This window comes from Apteryx rowi, unplaced genomic scaffold (genome assembly GCF_003343035.1).
Source record: "Apteryx rowi isolate R43461 unplaced genomic scaffold, aptRow1 scaffold_190, whole genome shotgun sequence".
Classification (NCBI taxonomy): Eukaryota; Metazoa; Chordata; class Aves; order Apterygiformes; family Apterygidae; genus Apteryx; species Apteryx rowi.
In genome coordinates, this window is record NW_020448197.1 from 1564393 (window position 1) to 1582079 (window position 17687).

The window sequence follows — 17687 nt, forward strand, 5'->3', positions numbered from 1 at the left end:
GTGCCAGGCACCCATGCTACCAGGTACCTACTGTGCTGGGCACCCATCCCACCAGGCACCCACCTCCATGGGCATCCACTGCCCCGGGCACCCACCCCCATGGGCACCCACCACCCTGGGCACCCATCCCACCAGGCACCAGCCCCCATGAGCACCAACCTCCAGGGGAACCCAGCTCACCAGACTCCTATACCCACTGGACTCCCATCCCACCTTGCACCCACCATGGGCACCCACTGCCCCGGGCATCCATCTCCATGGTCACCCATCCTACCAGGCATCCAGTTCCCCAGTGGGCCCCCATTTAATCACTGGGCACCCATCCCACCAGACACCCATCCCTATGAGCACCAACCCCCATGGTGCACCCACCCCACCAGGCACCACCCCACRGGCACCCACCACCCTCCGAACCCCTCCTCACATCTCTGGGGTGGGTGGTGGAGCAAGGCCCCTGCTCYGGCCATCATGCAAGGAAACCTGAGCATGGACAGACGCCCCGCGGAGCTGCTCGCTCCCACCGCCGTGCAGGCGCCCTGCACGCGTCGCCTCCCCGCGCAGGGTAAGAGACCCGTTCCCTCGCCCGTACTTAAAAAGCTAACGCTTCGGAATAAAGTAGGAGGCAAGATCGTTTATTACCGCAAGCAATTTTAATACAAAAATGTGTCTGGTTTTTAAACAATTCATTGGTAGAGCTTCGGTTTTGCCTCAATTTAAACCAATTGAGAGAATCACACAGCAACATGGTCAGAGCCGAAGAGGAACAATATTTAATAAATACAGGCGCTCCGGAGAGCCCTCTCCCCCAGCCCATCTCCTGGTCACTTGGTCTGTTTGATTTTATTACAAAGAAAAAGTAGCGTACAAAAGCGAGACAGGACTTGTAGCAAGTGTGCTGGTGAGACTCGTTTCAAGGACAAGCGACTGTGCGTGTAAGTCCAGATTTCTTCTAGGAGCAGAGGTCACATCAATCTCAGCCTGGTTTGAAGTGGAATGACCAGTTAAATAATAAATAGGAAAAGAGATGCAGATAAATAGCAATTCTGTAATTAACAACTCGAGCCAGTCTCGTAGGCCATCGATCCAGAAGAATCCTCTGATCTGGAGGAGGGGAAGCGAGAACCCCCTTTTCACCCCGCCACCGTGAAAGGATGCATTTCAGTGATCCAAACCTGCAATCGTACTAGTGCGGTCTCTTCTGGACAGCTTCAGCGTGAACCCTCTCCCCCAAACCCATCGCTATCGTTTGTTCTTTAAAAACAAAGTTGCCGGGACAGTATCTTAAAGACAGCAGTTGTAATGAGCTAAGCTGTAGTGTGTGTGCAAATTTTATTAATTCAAACTCCACTTTCTTCAGGTAAAATCACATAACTTAAAAAAAAAAAAAAAATGGAAACGTAAGCCCCAAGTCCCCTCACCTCATGTTTCTCTGTTTGAGGTATCTGTGATTTACAAAAAGAGAGTTCCTTGAACACTGTAGGATTCAGGTCTTTGCTTTTAAATATAATTTACCTTGCTGAGACAGCAAGTTAAGTTTATAAAGATGCATTTAGGAAACAATCCTAAAAGATAAAGCAGGTTCACACCCTGCACCGCGCAGAAATCCTATTTATATTTTAGTTTTTCTTTACACTTTCACATCTTGACCTTTTTTGCTTCCTTTTTTTTTTTTTCTTTTTTTTTCTCTCTCTTCTCTCCCACATTTCGGTTTTCCAGGCCCCTCTTTGAACAGGGGTCGTCGAGAGGCAATTTTTTATCTACATAAATATTCACATGAAAATAGTAACTTACAAAAAAGGAAAAAAAAAAAACAAATAAGGCAGCTTCATAACACAATTATTCTTTTACACTTTTAACAATATAATTTCTCCCGTTTAGAATAAATATACATCCAATGTACGTAGCAGGGTTAAAAATTGGACACAGGTTGGTTTTTTGTTGTTTTTTTTCTTTCTTTCTTTCAGGAGGGTACGAGTACAGTATTATCTTTTGGGGCCTGGAGTTTTTGGGGTGGCAGTGGTTGTTTTCTTGGACATGGTTGGGATTTTGGAGGGCTTGGCCGCGCCGCGGCGCGAGCCGCCTTGCCCCCCGGCCACGCTGCTTTCCGAAGTGTCCGAGCACGCCGACTGCGTTTCCAGCAGGTCGAAATCGGAGGCGTCGCTCCCGCGCCGGCTGCTCGCCCGGCTTCCCGCCCGGCTCCCGGCGCGGCTGGTGGGACGACTGGCGGCTTTCTTGGGATCTGCAAGGGGAAATCCGGAGCGGGGTGAGGGCGCGTGGGGTTTCCCTCCCCGCCGCCGCACCGACGGCGCCGGCGCTTGCAGGGACCCGGCCACCTCCACCCCGAAACACGGGGTTTCGCCCCCTCGGTCGAGAGGCTCGCGCCGTTCCCACGCTCCCCGGAGGCTCAGCCAGCCTCCGGAACGGCTTTCGCATTTTCTCTCCCAGCCTAAAAAACCAGCCAGGAACCGCGGCGCTCCGAGTTTTTACCGTTTGTTCCTGGGATTACTGACCTGCCCGACTGGTTTTGGCACCTGTAGAGACCGGAGAGGAGCTGTTGCTGGTGTCGCCAGCGAGGGAGGTCCGGCTGGAGTGGAAGGTGGGTCGCTTCAGCTTGCTGCCCGCCGCCGGCGTCACCTTGGGACGAAGAGCAGAGAGAGCCGCGCTCAGAGGCCGCGCGGGCAGCCCGCTCCCCCGACCGACGGCGCCTCCGCACGGAGATTTTGACGCGTGAGAAACATCCATCTTAATGGTCAAGGAGGACACGAGTGCTCGTTTCGGCTGGCTGAAACACAGCCTGGATCCTGCGAATCCCGACAGCGGTTTTCCGCGCTGCAGGCTGACGCACAGCTATTTCCGATCATTTAAAAAAAAATAATAAGCAAAGCTGCTATCCATCCGGAGGACCACAGCATCATCCGGGGTCTAAAACTCCCCAAAGAGAAAGCAAACTCTTGCAAAAATGTATATTTTAGCATCTAAGCAGCCCAGGACTGTTTAGGAAGGTTAAACACGATGCAGTATTTAGAAAAAGAGAAAAAAGAAAAGAATACTGTTGGAGGAACATATCTGCACTGTGCTGCAAGCCAGGAGGACTTTCTCCTGGTGCACGTCCCCCGCGACAGGTCTGTGCACGCACACAAAACACTGCGCCGGCTTCCGAAGGACGCACGAACGCGAACAAGGAGGCACCAGCGACGACCGGAGGCGTGCACGGCAGCGGAGCGGGAAGCTCCGGCAGCGCGGCCGGGGCCGCTCTCCGCGCCTCGGACCGGGTGCCCTCCGTGACCTTTAAGATGTTGCGGACGAGCGCGGGGGAAAAGCAGCACGACACGCGGCCTCCCCCCCGCCGGCGCGGAAGGACGCAGACGGACAAAAGGCCGAGGACGGCGTCGAGGAGGGAGAGAGGGCGCCTGAATCCAGCCGGAAAGGGCAGCTCCGGTTCCGGCCACGAACCCAAGCTTTGCTTTGGAGGCAGCGTTGTTGCAGGGGAGCAGCTGCCCGAGGTGCTCCCGGTCCCTCCGGCGGGGACCAGTGAGCTGCGGCGGTGGCACCGGAGCGGTGTCTCTCCAGGTGCTTTAGAGCAGCAGCTGGAGAGGTTTCCCTCCGCTCCCTGCGATTTGGATGGGGACTTTTGGAGAACTTAAGAATCTCTGAATCTCGTGAAACTGGAGCTACGGCGGAGGACGGGGCAGCAGAAGGAGGAAAGCCGAGCGGCGGGCTCCCCTTCTGCCGCTGCGGGAATTAAATTCAAATGATGGGGGATGTTTTCATTATCAGAGATCTCCATTCTGGTCCTTGATCCTATTTTATAAACAAGTTATAGCAACAAGCAGGTAATTTAGGGCCATTCAGAAAGTGCTCCTGACCTTCTGATGATTAAAAAAAAAAAAAAAACTTCTTTGCTCGAAAGCGCTTTCAAGCAAGATCAAGTTATTTTGACAGTGCAAACCACCATTGAAGTGAATCACCAAAATCTACCAGGTATTTATCATCACCACCAATTCACAAGGTCAGGAAAGTCCATGAGGAGGCTGAAATTTTAGGCAGATTGAAGTCTCAACGCGAATTCATCCTGCTGAGCATCAAACACAAGCCAGCCTGTGATCTTACCAGACACACCAGCGTGCTTCGACACGGTGATAAACATAAGCACTTCATAAAAATGAAGGCAGGGTGGTTACTGCGCATGCGCTGCAGCTGCTTTTCAAGTCTTAACTCGGCTGTTGGATTTCAGTCTTTGAACACCACTCGCGGCCTTTTTGGAATCCTTAAAAGCTGTTAAAGCTTGGAAATTCTCTCTTTTTTAAAGCACAACATGACAGATATTACTCTTTAGGTTTGACGACGGGTAAATACTAATCGCAAGCAGATAACTCTGCGCATTGTGTTTTATTCTGAGGTTGATATTTTGTCCAAGCCGAGTTAGAAACCCCTGAAAAACGCTAACAGGCTCAGCGTTAGCTGTGCTAACAAGCGCTGCTCTAACAAAAGGAAAAGCATTAAACAGCAAAGGAAGCAGGACTTCTCTTTGGCAGCTGCGCTCCGGCCTTTCAACAGGTCCTGGGGACTAGGAGACCATACTCTACCTCGGCGCTCGAGAGCTGGAAGTCGGAATAATCGTATCCCCTCAGAGGGGTGCCCGCTTTACTGTTTATCAACCAGGGTTTGTCATAACATCGAGAGAAGTGATGTGGAGTCTGTGAAATGGAAAATCCAAAGAGAGGGTGGGGAGAAGGGGGAAGAGGTGGAAGTGAGTGAAAAAAAAAATGAAACAGAAAAGTATCTGGAATGGGAAAAAAAAAATAAACAGCACAAAAACGAAACGAAAGAACCAAACGGAAAATATATAAATTCCAAAAAGAAAAAAAAAAACAGACAAAATAAAGCATGCATGGGCAAACAATGTGGTAGGAAAGGAGAGACGATGGGAAATCACTTCTTCCTCCGGGCCGGCCCGACGCCCCAGCTCCAGGAGAGCAGCGGCTGGGGAGGACGCAGAGCCTGGCGGCTGCTCTAGGAGCACAGCCGGCCCCTCCGCTGAGCCTGCTTGCACTCGGCACACGGAGGTCGCCTGCCGGGAGGAGCTCCAGCCACGCTCACGGTGGAGAGGAACAAGACAACGACCTGTCCTGAACACGAGTGAACCATTCCGCCCCTGTCCCACGTGCCAGAAGGGTTGTCCCCGCGCTGGTGTCAGGCTCCACCACCATGAACATCTGAGCAACTGCTGAGTCCCAAACCCCAGCCTTCCCTCTCCTCCTCCATCCAGCTCCTCATCTCACCAGAACAGGTTTGGAGGCCACCATTCTCTAAAGGAAAGGAACACAAAGCTGGAGAACGGCTTGAAGTGCAAYGCCTACCTTGGCTCCGCTGGCTGGTGTGGCTGGAGAGGAGGGCATGGACGCACAGCTGTGGTTGCTCTGGCTGGCACTAGAACTGGATCGAGTTGGGGATGCTGCCCGGGAAGACGGTTTTGATCTTCGGCCTCGTGACCGGAACGGTGTCATTCCCTGGGACGCCCCCTCCGGCAAGATGAATTTCTCTCGGAGTTCAAGGTTGGTCCGTCCTCGTGCTGCAAGGGAACAAAAAGGTCTCCTGAGATCCGCGGTGATTCATGTGAATTCATGACCATCATTGAGTCTCAGGAGGCTGGGGATGTCGGAGCGCGCATCCTTGCAACGGCTTGGAAAGGCCATCTCCGAGGGCGAGCAGGTCCCCTTGCTGGCCCTCCTACCTCAGCAGCGAGACCATCCCAGCTCTCTCACTCCATCACAGATTAGCTCTTTGAATAACTGTCCATTAGAAGCTGCCCGAGACCCATGAATTCATCCCGGATGCTCTATCATTCTCTAGTACCCTTCGGGGAAGGATCTCCTGCTGGCCTTTAAGCAAGGCGTGTTACAACAGCGGCTGATGTTATTTTTAAAGTGGCTTAAAAATATTAAGAGCAGCTTTGAAAGGTTGTGATTCTGCTCTGGCAAGAAAGAGAGGTGACTACCACCCATCAAAGGCCAATTTTAAAATTTCCATCCAAGCGTCTCCAAGAGCTGGAGGGTCTCCCTTCAACAAGCAAGGGGAAACCAAGCAGAGAGAAGGTCGGTGGACTTCAGCCCCTAGGCCAACTGGCACGTGCCGAAGTATTTCAAAGTCCCGGGGTATAACAGAGCAAGGCCATGCAGGAAGCCTCACAGGACAAGGGAGCGATTTTAGAGTCGATGCATTACAGACCAGAAAGCCAAAGAAGCACTTGCAAAACAGAAGCACCACRCTGAGATAACCCAGCGATGGAAATAACCTTGATGTCAGCGCTCTGAAGCATCTGCTGCAAAGCATTAACAGGGGAGGTCCAAGGAGCAGAACTGCACTAGTAAAACCCTGGAGGTTACACCAAGCAAGCAGCACACGTTGTGAGTCATGCTGATTTCAGCAACAACCGTTAGGGAACAGAAGCAAAGAACGGTTAGGCAAGAAAACATATCCGAAGCAATTAACATCTCCAAGACCCCGGTGAGATAGGGACATATGGACAACAGGCCTAACCTCTCCAAAAYATGCAGCAGGCTGCAGTAAGAGCTGCTAAATGCTCCTCTCCTCCTAGAGCAACGGGGCAGCCGGGGCTGCCACTAGCCCTCGCTCAGCACTGCTGGGGAGGCAGCAGCTGCAGAAGACGCAGCCAGACCCGGCTCCAGCTGCGTGTTTGTTTTTTCCTTTCGTTAAACATAACCTATATATACGTCAGCTGTTGGACTCGGCAGCGTGGCTTCCTGTCCTGTTAATTAATGTCCTAGCGCCAGCTAAAAGTTGTCAAATGTTCCCAGGGACAAACATGGTATCGCCAGTGACTTTTACACCTGCATACAGCAGCAAGCGGTGGAATAACAGGACTCTCAGGCTGATTATCTGTGTGCACCATGGGGCCACAAACACACCAAGTGTGAGGCCAAAAAGCGTTTCGGGATTGGCAGCGGAGCAGGTGAGTTGCTCCAGGTTCTCTGACCATCACATGGGTTTTGTTGGACAGCATTAGAAAAGGAAGAGCAGGAGATGATACGGAGATGGAGGAGAGCTGCACATGGAAGAAGAAATGGGACCTGAAGGGTGCTCTCGCTGCCAGAAATCACCCGTGGGGTCACATCCAGCTCCCACATCCGTCCCCTGATCAAGGCTCTGGTAACCAGTCACAGCAGAGGACCGAATCCAGCACAAAAGCTACTGACCCACCACAAGGGTCTCAAGACTGAACATTTCAAAAAGGAGGTGACCCTGATTCCCTGACAGGGGTTGTGATCCTCGTCTTCATTACTGGGGCAGGTGTCCCAGCCTTCACTTCCAAACGCGTCTCATCAATCCAGCTCTCAATGGACCACACTCAAACCCCCAGCGGGAAGGATGGCTGCTACCTGGGAATTAGCTGTGGATGCCACGTCCCTGGGCCACACAGACCCTACACAGCCGTCCTCGAGTCCTTTAAACCTGATCCACCCTGCTTAGCTTAAACGTCAAAGGTGGAAGTCCTCTTTAGCCCACGGGAAGGCAAGGCAGCTCAGGGGACTGAGCCAGCCCCAAGAGGGGTCTCTGCCTTCGCCGACCACGCGTGGAGCTGGGTGTTGAGCTGAAGTGCCTAAATTAGGGGCTTAAATTAAACCCAGGCTTCGTTTTATCGCGGCTCTGCACCTTGGCACCATGGACTGAGCACAACGCTACCTCACGGGGTGCCGCGACAGCAAATACAGGCGGATTCGAGCTGTTTGGTTACTACGGTCACGGAGAGCCATGCGGAAAAAAGGCGAACGGCTCCATCCTCCCGGACGCGATGCCGAGGAGGCGGCACGGGGAGAGCGGTCCGCGGCGCCGCAGCCTCCTACACGGGYGCTCCGCTTCGGAAGCGGCTGAACTGGCCGAAGCCGCCGAAAGGGCCCCGAGGGCGCTGGCCACGCCGTCGTCCGCAGGGGCAGGGAGGTTAGGGGCCGGGGGAGCGAAGCCATTCTCGCCGGTTAGACCGGGGGYGCCGGGAGGGGAGGAAGCAGAAAAACGCCAACCTATCGGAGACTGACTGGCAATCGATGAGCTGGAATCAGAGCGCTTTATTTTACCTCCAGGGTGGTGAACTAGAATAAAGAAAATACACAAGAGACAAGGAAACGAACAGAGCAGGAAAACGCAGAAATCGGTCAAGAGTGAAGCACCTGGGGGGAAAGGGGGGACGGGCGGCTGCTGTCGTCCCCAGGCAGCGGCGGCGGGGGGAGCCGGGGAGGACCATGCCCTGCAGCAAAGTCCTAGCGTGCACACATAGAGCCTCTAGGAAACTTTTGAGAACTAAAATCACAAGATTTGGGTTCTTTTTCCTTTCTAAAGTGCTGCTGCGTCTTCCTCAAGCTGGATTTTTCTAGGAGTTTCTTGCACTTGGATTTTACCTGTGTTAATGCTGAAGCGAAACATCTTTTTTGCTCTGCCGCTGGGCTGGGTGTTCACTGGGACACAGCTGTGCGATGTGACACTTATAGATACACTTATAGCAGGACACAGTGCCCAAAATCCCCCAGAGAGATCCAACCCAGCCCCGAACAACTCCATGAACGACGACATCTAAATGCAGCCTCGTTAAAACGCAAATCTGGCACGTGGCAATCCAGAAAGAAAGGCGGGAAAGCCGGGTTTCAACCATCACGGACAGCGTGGGGAGGAAAAAGGCAGGCATTTTTAAGGCTCTAGAGGAAGACCCAGGACCGGCAGCAGATCTCACTGCAAACAAGTATTTACGTTGCTCAGCATTGCACAGCTCAGGGTTTCCAAAATAGTGCCTTATGCCACTGCTCAAAAGACAGAAGACGAGCTGAGAAAATTTGTATTAGAAATGCATTAGATGTATACCAAATAAGTCATTTAAAGTCACGGGAGAGATATCCCCTCACTGCTTAGGACAAGCCTGAATTCTCGGCACGCCGGGGCCAGAGCAGGTGTGGCCAGCGCTGTGGGCTCGAGGATCCTGGGCCACAGCATCTTCTCCCCAGTGGCTCAGACCAGGATTTTACAGCCTCCTGGTTTTGAGGTCACTTTTATGAAGTTTACTCCTTTACCCAAGGAGCCGTATGCACATACTGACTGCTTCCAAGGAAAGCTAAGATCCTCAGCACGGCAAGGCAACTCCGCTTGCTGGGGTCTTAAAAATAACAAACGCAACCCTTCCCCTCTCCCCACCACAARCCTAAATGCGGCAAGATTTGCTGCAAAATTGCAAGGTTTGGCAGCACTAAGTTTTGTGATTTGTTTCTGATCCATTTTCTCCAACTCCTGCCTGTGACTTGGATAACCCACACCTACGTCGCTRGAGTATCTGGTATCGTTTGGCAATTTACAGTCAGTGTGGACAAGAAATGTCTCTGGTAAGTTCTCAGGCTCATACCAATGGAAGAGAAGAGAACGAGTTGTTAAAAAACAGGAATTGTCTTACCTCTGCAAGGATCATTTTTCACTAAAAATTCATCCAGGGCCATCCATCCTCCGCCAACTCGAACCATGACAGTGCTACGCAGAATACGGACCAGCCGCAACTGCTGGGAGTCACCAAACTGCAGAACCAAGAAAGCAGCAGGTCAAACAACAGCGATGTAAATGGAAACGCAGCTCTTTTCCAGAGCAGGCTGCACCAGAGCAAAGCACAGGTCACAACCRGAACTAGACTATTTTAAAACTTCTGTGCGGTCCTAAATGCTTTTTCTGATCTATTAAATATTTTTGGGGTTTCTAGAATCGTGGTCTTCTGGAATAAATGCACACTGGCACCAATTTACAGAAATTTTTCTGCTGCATGATTTTAGGATGATGCAACTACCAAAATCCTTTAGTTTTAAAGCTCAAAAGACTGATTTTTCTGTAAAGCAGCAAATGAGAATTTGGAATTCATCCTTGGATGGGTTTTCTCAGCCAGAATTGTGTTTTTCCCCTTTATTATGAAGGAAATAGAGGCAGTCAATGCACTGACACTCCTGGTGCAAGTCCACTCTGAAAAGAGACGGCCGATTCAGATCCCTGAAGGCTGGTGAACCAGCAAGGCAAGCAGTGCTGCGTCACCACCGAGAGAAACCTCTCACCAAGTCTGAAGGCCAGGTATTTCCCTGAGCCTCAGACTCGACCCCATCAGCCAGAAAGCTCCCGCCGCAGAAACCCTCGCCCCATGAGGATGTTTCAGGGAGTGCAGAATGATGGGATCCACGGAGGAATCCAGCAGCGATGTTGATTAGTGATTGCAATGTTCATTAGTGATTTTAAACATCTGCAATTTCAAACGAGTGCACTCTGAATCAGAAGCGTGTGGCTGGTTTCTCAAAGCTCCCTCTTGCTATCCTAAACCTCCCGGGCAGCCAAGCCCAGGCTCGTGGTTTCCTTCTGCACGAGGCTCTTGGCAGGGCCTGAACAGGACGCCGGGAGCCCGGCTCAGACGTAGCCGCTTTACACCCAGCTTTGCAGAGCCCGGGCTCTGATGAGAAGACAAGAGAACCCCCCTCTGAAAGCGAGACCGTCTTCAGAACGGTAAAAAAGCAGTAACACTTTCCCAGCGTGGGTAAGAATGCAAAAAACGGGAGACAAGATGAAAACAAGAGTCCAAGGCAGGTCGGGATGGGACACTGCAGGCAGAGGGGCCACGCAGGTGGCTTTGCAGACCYGTCCTTCCCGCGGGGACACGGGCCGGGACCGCGCTCTGACGCAGCCGCTGGGAGGGGAGCAGAGGGCAGCAGAAGTGTCTTTCCCACCCTCTGGGCTCTGGTGTAAGGTGTCCTTCAAATGCCTAGTTGGAAGCTAGTTCAGATACAGCGGCACGAGCGATCCAGGCTGCAGCGTCGCAGAGCAGACAGGTCTCTAGACAGTCTAGGGGCAGCGCTCCTCTGGCCTGGGGAAAACTGGGGGCATGTTACCTCTCGTTTGCACTGCCACATTTAGATAGTTTTTCATTCAATGAAATGAAATGCCTTCGAATGAATGCCTTCAAATGCCTCTGAAGCTTTTTCTGTTAAAATAAAACCAGAGCCGTCTTGGATCCGTTCGCTTCGGAAATCCAAATTTCTTTCTTTCGGGGCATCACATTTATGGAAAGGCACCATCGCGCCACAGGAAAAATCGCCTTTTTTGTTTGAGCAGGGGGAGCGTATCCCGTGTAACGGCACGCGCTGCTCCCGTCCCAGTAACAACACCCGAACCAGCAGGCAGCTACACACGTGGCTACGCTAACCTCCGCGGACAGTGATGGGGAAACATGCAGTTTCTGTGAGCTTTGCTCCAGTTAGGAGTTACTCAGCGGGTGTAGCAGGGATGAAGGTTTAGTTATCGTTACCTACGGGATTAAAATGTGTGGATTCGGCATTCTCATTCCATGGGGATTGCAACCCAAACTCAGCCAGAGCCTGGTACACAGTCCTGGTGCGGGAGGTTTTACCCCTGTGATTTTGTGAAGGCTGACGGTCCACCCAAGGGGAAAACAGCCCTTGCGCAAGCTCCCCAGAAAAAAATCTCTCAATTTTTGTCAAGCCCCAATTTTTTCTATGGAACTTTTGCCTTCTTTCTGCCCAACTCGGTCATCATCTTTCCGGATTGCACTCTCAGCTCGCACGCTTCATGTACCAGGCTCTGCTGAGCAGCACAACAAGCTCTCGAAGGCAGCGTTCACGGATCACATCCTCCCACAGCACCACAGGACAGATGGGCATTACGGACATACGGCAAGCGACGGTTGTTAAAAAGAAGTGAGAGACAGCATTACAAGGCAAACTGTACCTGGTTGCCGAGGAAGAACTACGGAGAGAGACAAGTTTTGGAGGGATAAGGGTTGGGGAGGGGAGGGAAAGGAACATCAAGAGGAAGAAGAGGGGGAAGAAAAACAAGAAAAACATTTTATGGGATTAACAGTGCAATAATCATGAAAACTGTTAACTGCAGGTCGTTAGAAATCTGTGGATTTTATGCTATTTGGTTCTAAAGTAGAAGCTGCAATTCGACACACTGAAATTCACCGCGCGAGCCTGAAATTGGATGCGGCCGACGGGGGCGAACTCTGCGTTTCGGCTGCACCCTGCCAAAACGCAAGTCCTGAAAAAAGAAAATAAAAGTGCGCAGGAAACCGGGCAGGTTTGCTGCCAGTTCGTTTTAGAAGTTTACCTCGGTGAATAATTTGAAACATAAACACGCAGTCCATTACAAAGAGATTCTTTAAGGAAATTATTCTACTCCTTTAGAAACGAGCTAAGAAAAACACAGGCGTAAGGTACACTCGCACACGAGAAAAACTTCAAGGCAGCGGCTGGCTGGAGTGAATACAACATTTCATGCGGCGAGCGGGCTGGGCTCCCCCAGAACAGTGCCACTTTTATACTTGCCTGGCGCTCCCGAAACGGGGAACGCCCTGGGGCCGGACCGAGCGCCGCTGGCTGACGCGGGGAGGACAGCGCCGGGCAAACAGCGCCGGGGCCGCCACCGCCGCCTCCCGCAGGCAGCTTAAAGCTTCGGTCGGTTCCGGCTAAGCGGAAACCGAACCCCGAGCACCTCTCTTTGGTCGCTCCCTCCCTAGGCACGAAGCAAACGCAGCGTTGGTGCYGTTACGGCTGAGTTCGGACCACGCTCCCTTACCCGGTACTTGTTCTCGCCAATCTGCTCCACTTGAAACCTCTTGGCACACTTGCACTGGGCCACTTGTCTCGTGACCTGCCGGTACAAACAAGAGCAAGAGTAAGAGACGGGGCTTCTTCCACCTCCCGTCCGCGGCAGGAACCTCCCAGGACAAGGCGCTGCTTGGATAAAACGGAGATCTAAGCAGCCTTTCCTTTAAAAACGTGGTAGATTTGGCGATACTTGGACAAATTACTTCGGGTCAGCACCAACACAAGCCCTTTTTTTTCCCTCCTCTTTGTCTTCCCCAACCCCAGCTGCCAAACCACAGCCTGAACCACTCCAAACCAGATGGCCCGTCTCTCTAGGTCCTTTACCTCATCTTCGATCTTGTCTGCGTCAGTGGTGGGGCGGTAGGCATCCTTGTTAGGATGGAGAGCAGCCACAAACTCGTAGTAGTCTATGTAGCCGTCCCCGTCACGGTCAAAGATGTCAGCCACCGCGGTCATCTCCAGCTTCGTGGTGGGGAACTCTGCAACGGGGAGGGAGATGAGTAACCGATGCCCAGACCTCGCCTGCCACCGCCGGCGACTGCAGAGCAGAGTCTGGACCGAGGCCAGGAGCAGCCTCTTGCCACGCTGAGGTGGCCATTTGCTGATTTTATTTCACCTCTGCCCACTGCTGGCAGAGGACAACCCCCCTTGAGCTCCCACCTCGTCTCTGCCACCAAGGAAGGCTCCCCAAGACGGGGGACAGCGCGTGCCGGCAGCAGTTGGGTCGGGGCAGACGAGGACTTACTAGAGGCCAGGATGCCATCAATAAACTCCTGCCGGGTGATTTTTCCATCTTGGTCTTTGTCGATGCGCCGGAAGAAGTCCATGACGCGGGATTTCTTGTGGTTCATCCAGCGCATGTACTTCTTTCGCCAGACGTCGAAGTCGAAGTTTGCGAACTCCTTCAGCTGGAAGAAAACCCGCAGGAGTCAGCACTGGAAAACCCAACCCCAAACCACCCCAGCTCTACGACAGCCTAAACCGTCAGCCCTTGGACAAGCCCGTGCCCGAGCTCTAGGCGCTAACTCTGACCMTTCACAAGCGACGCTTCCAGGAAGGTTTAGCTAGCGACTGCTGTTAGCGACAGGGCCCTTTAAATCGACTTTTCGGGACAGAAGGACACACAGCGCAGCCGACAGCCACCACGGGGACGGGCGTCACGGAGCCACCGACACGGGAGGAAGCACCCGCAGGTTTGCGTACGTACAGACACGCCGATGGGTCAGCTACTTGCACACAGACGCACACACACATCAGCTGTTTTTAGACATTTTTGGGTGCTTTTTCCCCAGGATTTGGCCTAACGTTTCCCCGCTCTCTGCCTGGGTGGATGTCCCGATCCCGTCTCAGGTTTGGGCACCCATCTCCCCAGTCCCGTTTCCACTAAGCAGCTGGAGGCGTTCTTGCTCGTCTGTCCAGAAGAGACGGCAGCGTCTCCACCAAGGTGAAACACAACCTTCCTCCCTGGCTAAACGGCGCCCCGTCCCTCTCCCCCAGCCCTGCGGTGCGTTTCGGCGGCGCTCGCGAGCCAGCCGTACCCGCGCCTCGTCTCTGCGGCCCGCGCGCGGTGAACTGCTCGCCCTCCGGTTTCATCTGACGTCCTTCCCCCTCCCCGAAAGGATCCCCAAGATCCCACTAGTCAAAGGAGCTCAGAGCAACGTAACGCCACATTTTTTAGTGCCTTTTTTTTCCCCCCCCTCTCTAAACATTCCTGGAGTTAAAAGTAACAAAGGAAAAACATTAATACGTATAAACTGAACTGACCTACAGAAAAAGCAACAGAAAACAAAAACACTCACTTCTGGGCATAGCTGCTTTGTTAAGCATAAATAAAAACAAAAATTACATTAGATGTGTGAAAAAGATATATACAGCACCACGGCAATTGTTAAACTGATTACCAGGCGTAAAGCAGGCCCGGCTTTCATTACCTCTAAAGATACCGACTGCAGGGGCACAAAGCAGTTCATTAATGTGCACTTAATTACAGAAGGCACTTTTCCGCCTTAATATTTTAGAAGGGATTTTTTTTCTTTCTTTTGGCATTTTTAGCAACGCAGCAGCGATCGTCTGCAAGACCAGGACAGCTCGGGAGGTGGCACTAAGGTAAGATGCTCCTGGCACCTCCCGCACGCTCGCCCGGCCCTCGCCGGAGCCCTGCGCGGCCGTTACCTCCTCGAGCCGGTCCAGGGCGTCGTTGAGTTTCCGCTGCCGCTCCAGGGCCAGCAGCCAGACCTGCTGCCAGCGCGCCGAGAGCTGGTTGATCCGGGGGTTCTTTGTTTCCGACTGGGAGATAATGGGCATGGTGGGGGGAGCTGCCTGGCTCAAAGATTTTCCTGGAAAAAGCAAGAAAACACATTGTTTGAGGTCACCGATGGGTACAGCAAGTCTGAACAGTCCAAGAAAAAGCAGCAACAAAGTACACTTTATACTTCAAAGRAAAAAAAAACCCTCCCACAGCCTTGCTGGCTGCTTTCTGAACAGAAACTCAGGCTTGAGCAACAGTCCTAGGCGGGAAGAGGGCTTTACATGCAAACCCCCTGGCGCTCCCGTCCGTCCCTTTGCACTAGAGCATTCCCAAGGGATTCTGGCTTCAAGGTACAAGTGTGAAGGAAAAAGCTCATTGCTGAACAACTGCAGCAAGAAACCGGAGAGACGCGGCTGCACGGACTTCCCRGCACCGCTGCGATAAAGACGACGCAGGCAGGCAGGGCCAGGGCCGCTGGCGCGCACCTCCGCAGAGGTGCAGCACGCCTCCTTTCTGCCTAATGCCACCTGCATTTTCTCCCCTCCATCTTCACAATTTTCAGCTGCATGCCAGGCAGCCGTCAATGCAGGATGCCTCGTTAATTGACAATCAACGCTAATTAGTTTCCTACGTATTTCATTTCCTTCCCATCACAGCACGTGCTGCAGCGAAGGCTGCACATCGGAAGCGGGGAACGTACTGTTGCTTCGGGATTTCTCGATGAAAGGCCCGTGTGCGGGTTCGGTAGCTTTCCTCTTGTACGTCTTCGTGACCCGGTCCACATCCGGCTGCTTTCGTGTCATCTCCTCCATAAAGGACTGTCAAAATACAGATGAGACAAGAGCAGATGTCAAGATGTGCTCAGCTTCGAACCGTTGTCGCTCTGGATTCTCACTTGGACACCACAAGCCCGTAGAGGACATGAGTGTATTAAGTGCTAGTGATGTGGGCTTGTGGGAAAGCTACTGCCCTGCTCTGGCTTTGATCTGCAAGCCTGAGTCAGTCCCTTGGGCTGGCTTTGTTCCTAAGTGACAGTGCTGGGTGGGTAACAAGCTGTTTTAATAGAGACCGAGTGAAGTCAAATGCCTCCTCCACTTGCCCCTCTCCTAAGAGGGCAGGAAAATGAGCTGGCTTCAGCCCTGGGCTTACCTGGTGCTCAGTGATGAGGGCTTTGACCTGATCGATGTTTTGGGGCATTGGCTCCTGATCCCGCTGAATCAGTGTCGTCTCAGCCCACTGGATCCAGGCCAGGAGCTCTTCTAGAAGCTCTGCATTTGCCACCAACTCCGAGAGCGCAGACTCAAGTCTCTGCTGGTGCTGCTTTGCCCACGTGAGAACCTTTTAGAAACACAAAGGTGACCATGAGCCAAGCATGGGACACCAGAGGCGGAAAAGACAAGAGCACAGGCATTACTCCAGGAACAGGGCAGCAATCTCTCCCTAGATAAGGGACGTGCTTTCTCAGAGCTGATCCTGGCTGGCCAGACCCCATCATCTCTTACAGYGACTCTGGAGCAAATCCTGGCCGAGTCCAAAGGAGGACCCGCGAGCTYGATCCGTCACCATCCTGGCAGCGAGAGCATGCTCCTCCTGGCTGCCGGTCAGCRCGGCCCGGGGACTCACCTCCTCAAACCTGGCTCGGATGATGGTGATCCAGTGTTTAATGGTGGTGATGCAGTCAGGATGGCACGCGGCCAGGATGACCTCTCCCATTCCCACTGCCGCGTTCACATCCACTCTCTTCTCCTCCACTTTCTTCATGAACTCCTGGAAGGAGGATGTCCACAGGAAGGACGTGAAGGGCTGGCACAGCAGCAATGGCAATCCAGCTCCCTCCAACCCCCCCTCTCCAGTYTCCACCCTACACCTACCTGCAAGCTCTGCACAAAAACACTTTTCATCAAGTTTATTTAGCATGTATCATTTTCCTAATCACCTGGGGTCTTTTACTACAAAACCAGTTTAACTTCCCTTCACACCCCTCAAACAGCAAGAACTTAAACAAGGCCCAAATGGATTATTTTGAAACATTCTTGCCTACAAGTTTTCCTTATGCTGCTTTAAAAAGAAAAGGCAATGAGCTGCCCTCTGCTCCTAACGTCCACCCTTTCCGCTGAGGGCAGCTCCGGGTCCCAGTGTGCCTTCGGAGCGTTTCAGAGCTGCCCAATACCTTGTGAATGTCAATGAGAGACTGCAACGCCTCGGCGTCGTCGGGAAGCGCGCCCCGGAAGCGGAGGGTCTGTTCGGCTTCCGAGAGCCACTCCAGCAGCATGTGCACAGCCGTCCTGAACTCCTCTGCCTATGGCAACACAGAGCACACGCGTTAGTCCTCCTCCTGCCGGAGCAACGCGGCGTTTGATTCACTGCTGAGAGCTGTAGAGACAAGGGGCTGAAAAGGTCTTTTAAAAAAAATAGAGGAAATAAAAAGACCTGACTGACTGTTGGCCTGGATTTGTACAGCACCAGCACAAGAGTCCTACAGCTCCCAGGAACTCCTGCAGGCCAGCCTGAATCAACAGGCAGAGGCTGGGCATCTCCCTTCCCCTCTCCTTTGCATCAGCGGCACTGAAGAACTGGATGTTTTTTAAAACAACACAACTACCTGTATTCTGATCAATTTGGCATCTTGTACTTTATGCTGCAAATTGCCTACTTGATATAAAACCTACTTATGAGCCTTTTGAACTTTCTTTAAGCTTTAATCTAGGTCTCTTTCTTGTACTGGACATTAGCAAATGTAAGTCTGAATAGTCTCTGATCACCTGGTTATTCCTGTCTGCCTGCTGTGC

At 52.5% G+C, this 17687-nt stretch overlaps 1 protein-coding gene across 1 annotated transcript in view; it reads right to left on the bottom strand.

Moving 5' to 3' along the window:
* Window positions 1-628: 628 nt before the first annotated feature.
* Window positions 629-17687, bottom strand: part of LOC112964386 (microtubule-actin cross-linking factor 1-like) — a gene marked incomplete at its 5' end in the record, with an annotated part of 65557 nt that continues 48498 nt past the window's right edge. The window contains 14 exons of the mRNA XM_026062438.1: window positions 629-2239; window positions 2511-2634; window positions 4587-4697; window positions 5361-5572; window positions 9452-9569; window positions 11770-11787; window positions 12619-12693; window positions 12975-13129; window positions 13396-13558; window positions 14823-14986; window positions 15599-15716; window positions 16048-16236; window positions 16522-16665; window positions 17069-17197. Of these exons, the coding sequence (XP_025918223.1) occupies window positions 1983-2239; window positions 2511-2634; window positions 4587-4697; window positions 5361-5572; window positions 9452-9569; window positions 11770-11787; window positions 12619-12693; window positions 12975-13129; window positions 13396-13558; window positions 14823-14986; window positions 15599-15716; window positions 16048-16236; window positions 16522-16665; window positions 17069-17197 (1977 nt within the window). The remainder of the gene's footprint in view (window positions 2240-2510; window positions 2635-4586; window positions 4698-5360; window positions 5573-9451; window positions 9570-11769; window positions 11788-12618; window positions 12694-12974; window positions 13130-13395; window positions 13559-14822; window positions 14987-15598; window positions 15717-16047; window positions 16237-16521; window positions 16666-17068; window positions 17198-17687) is intronic.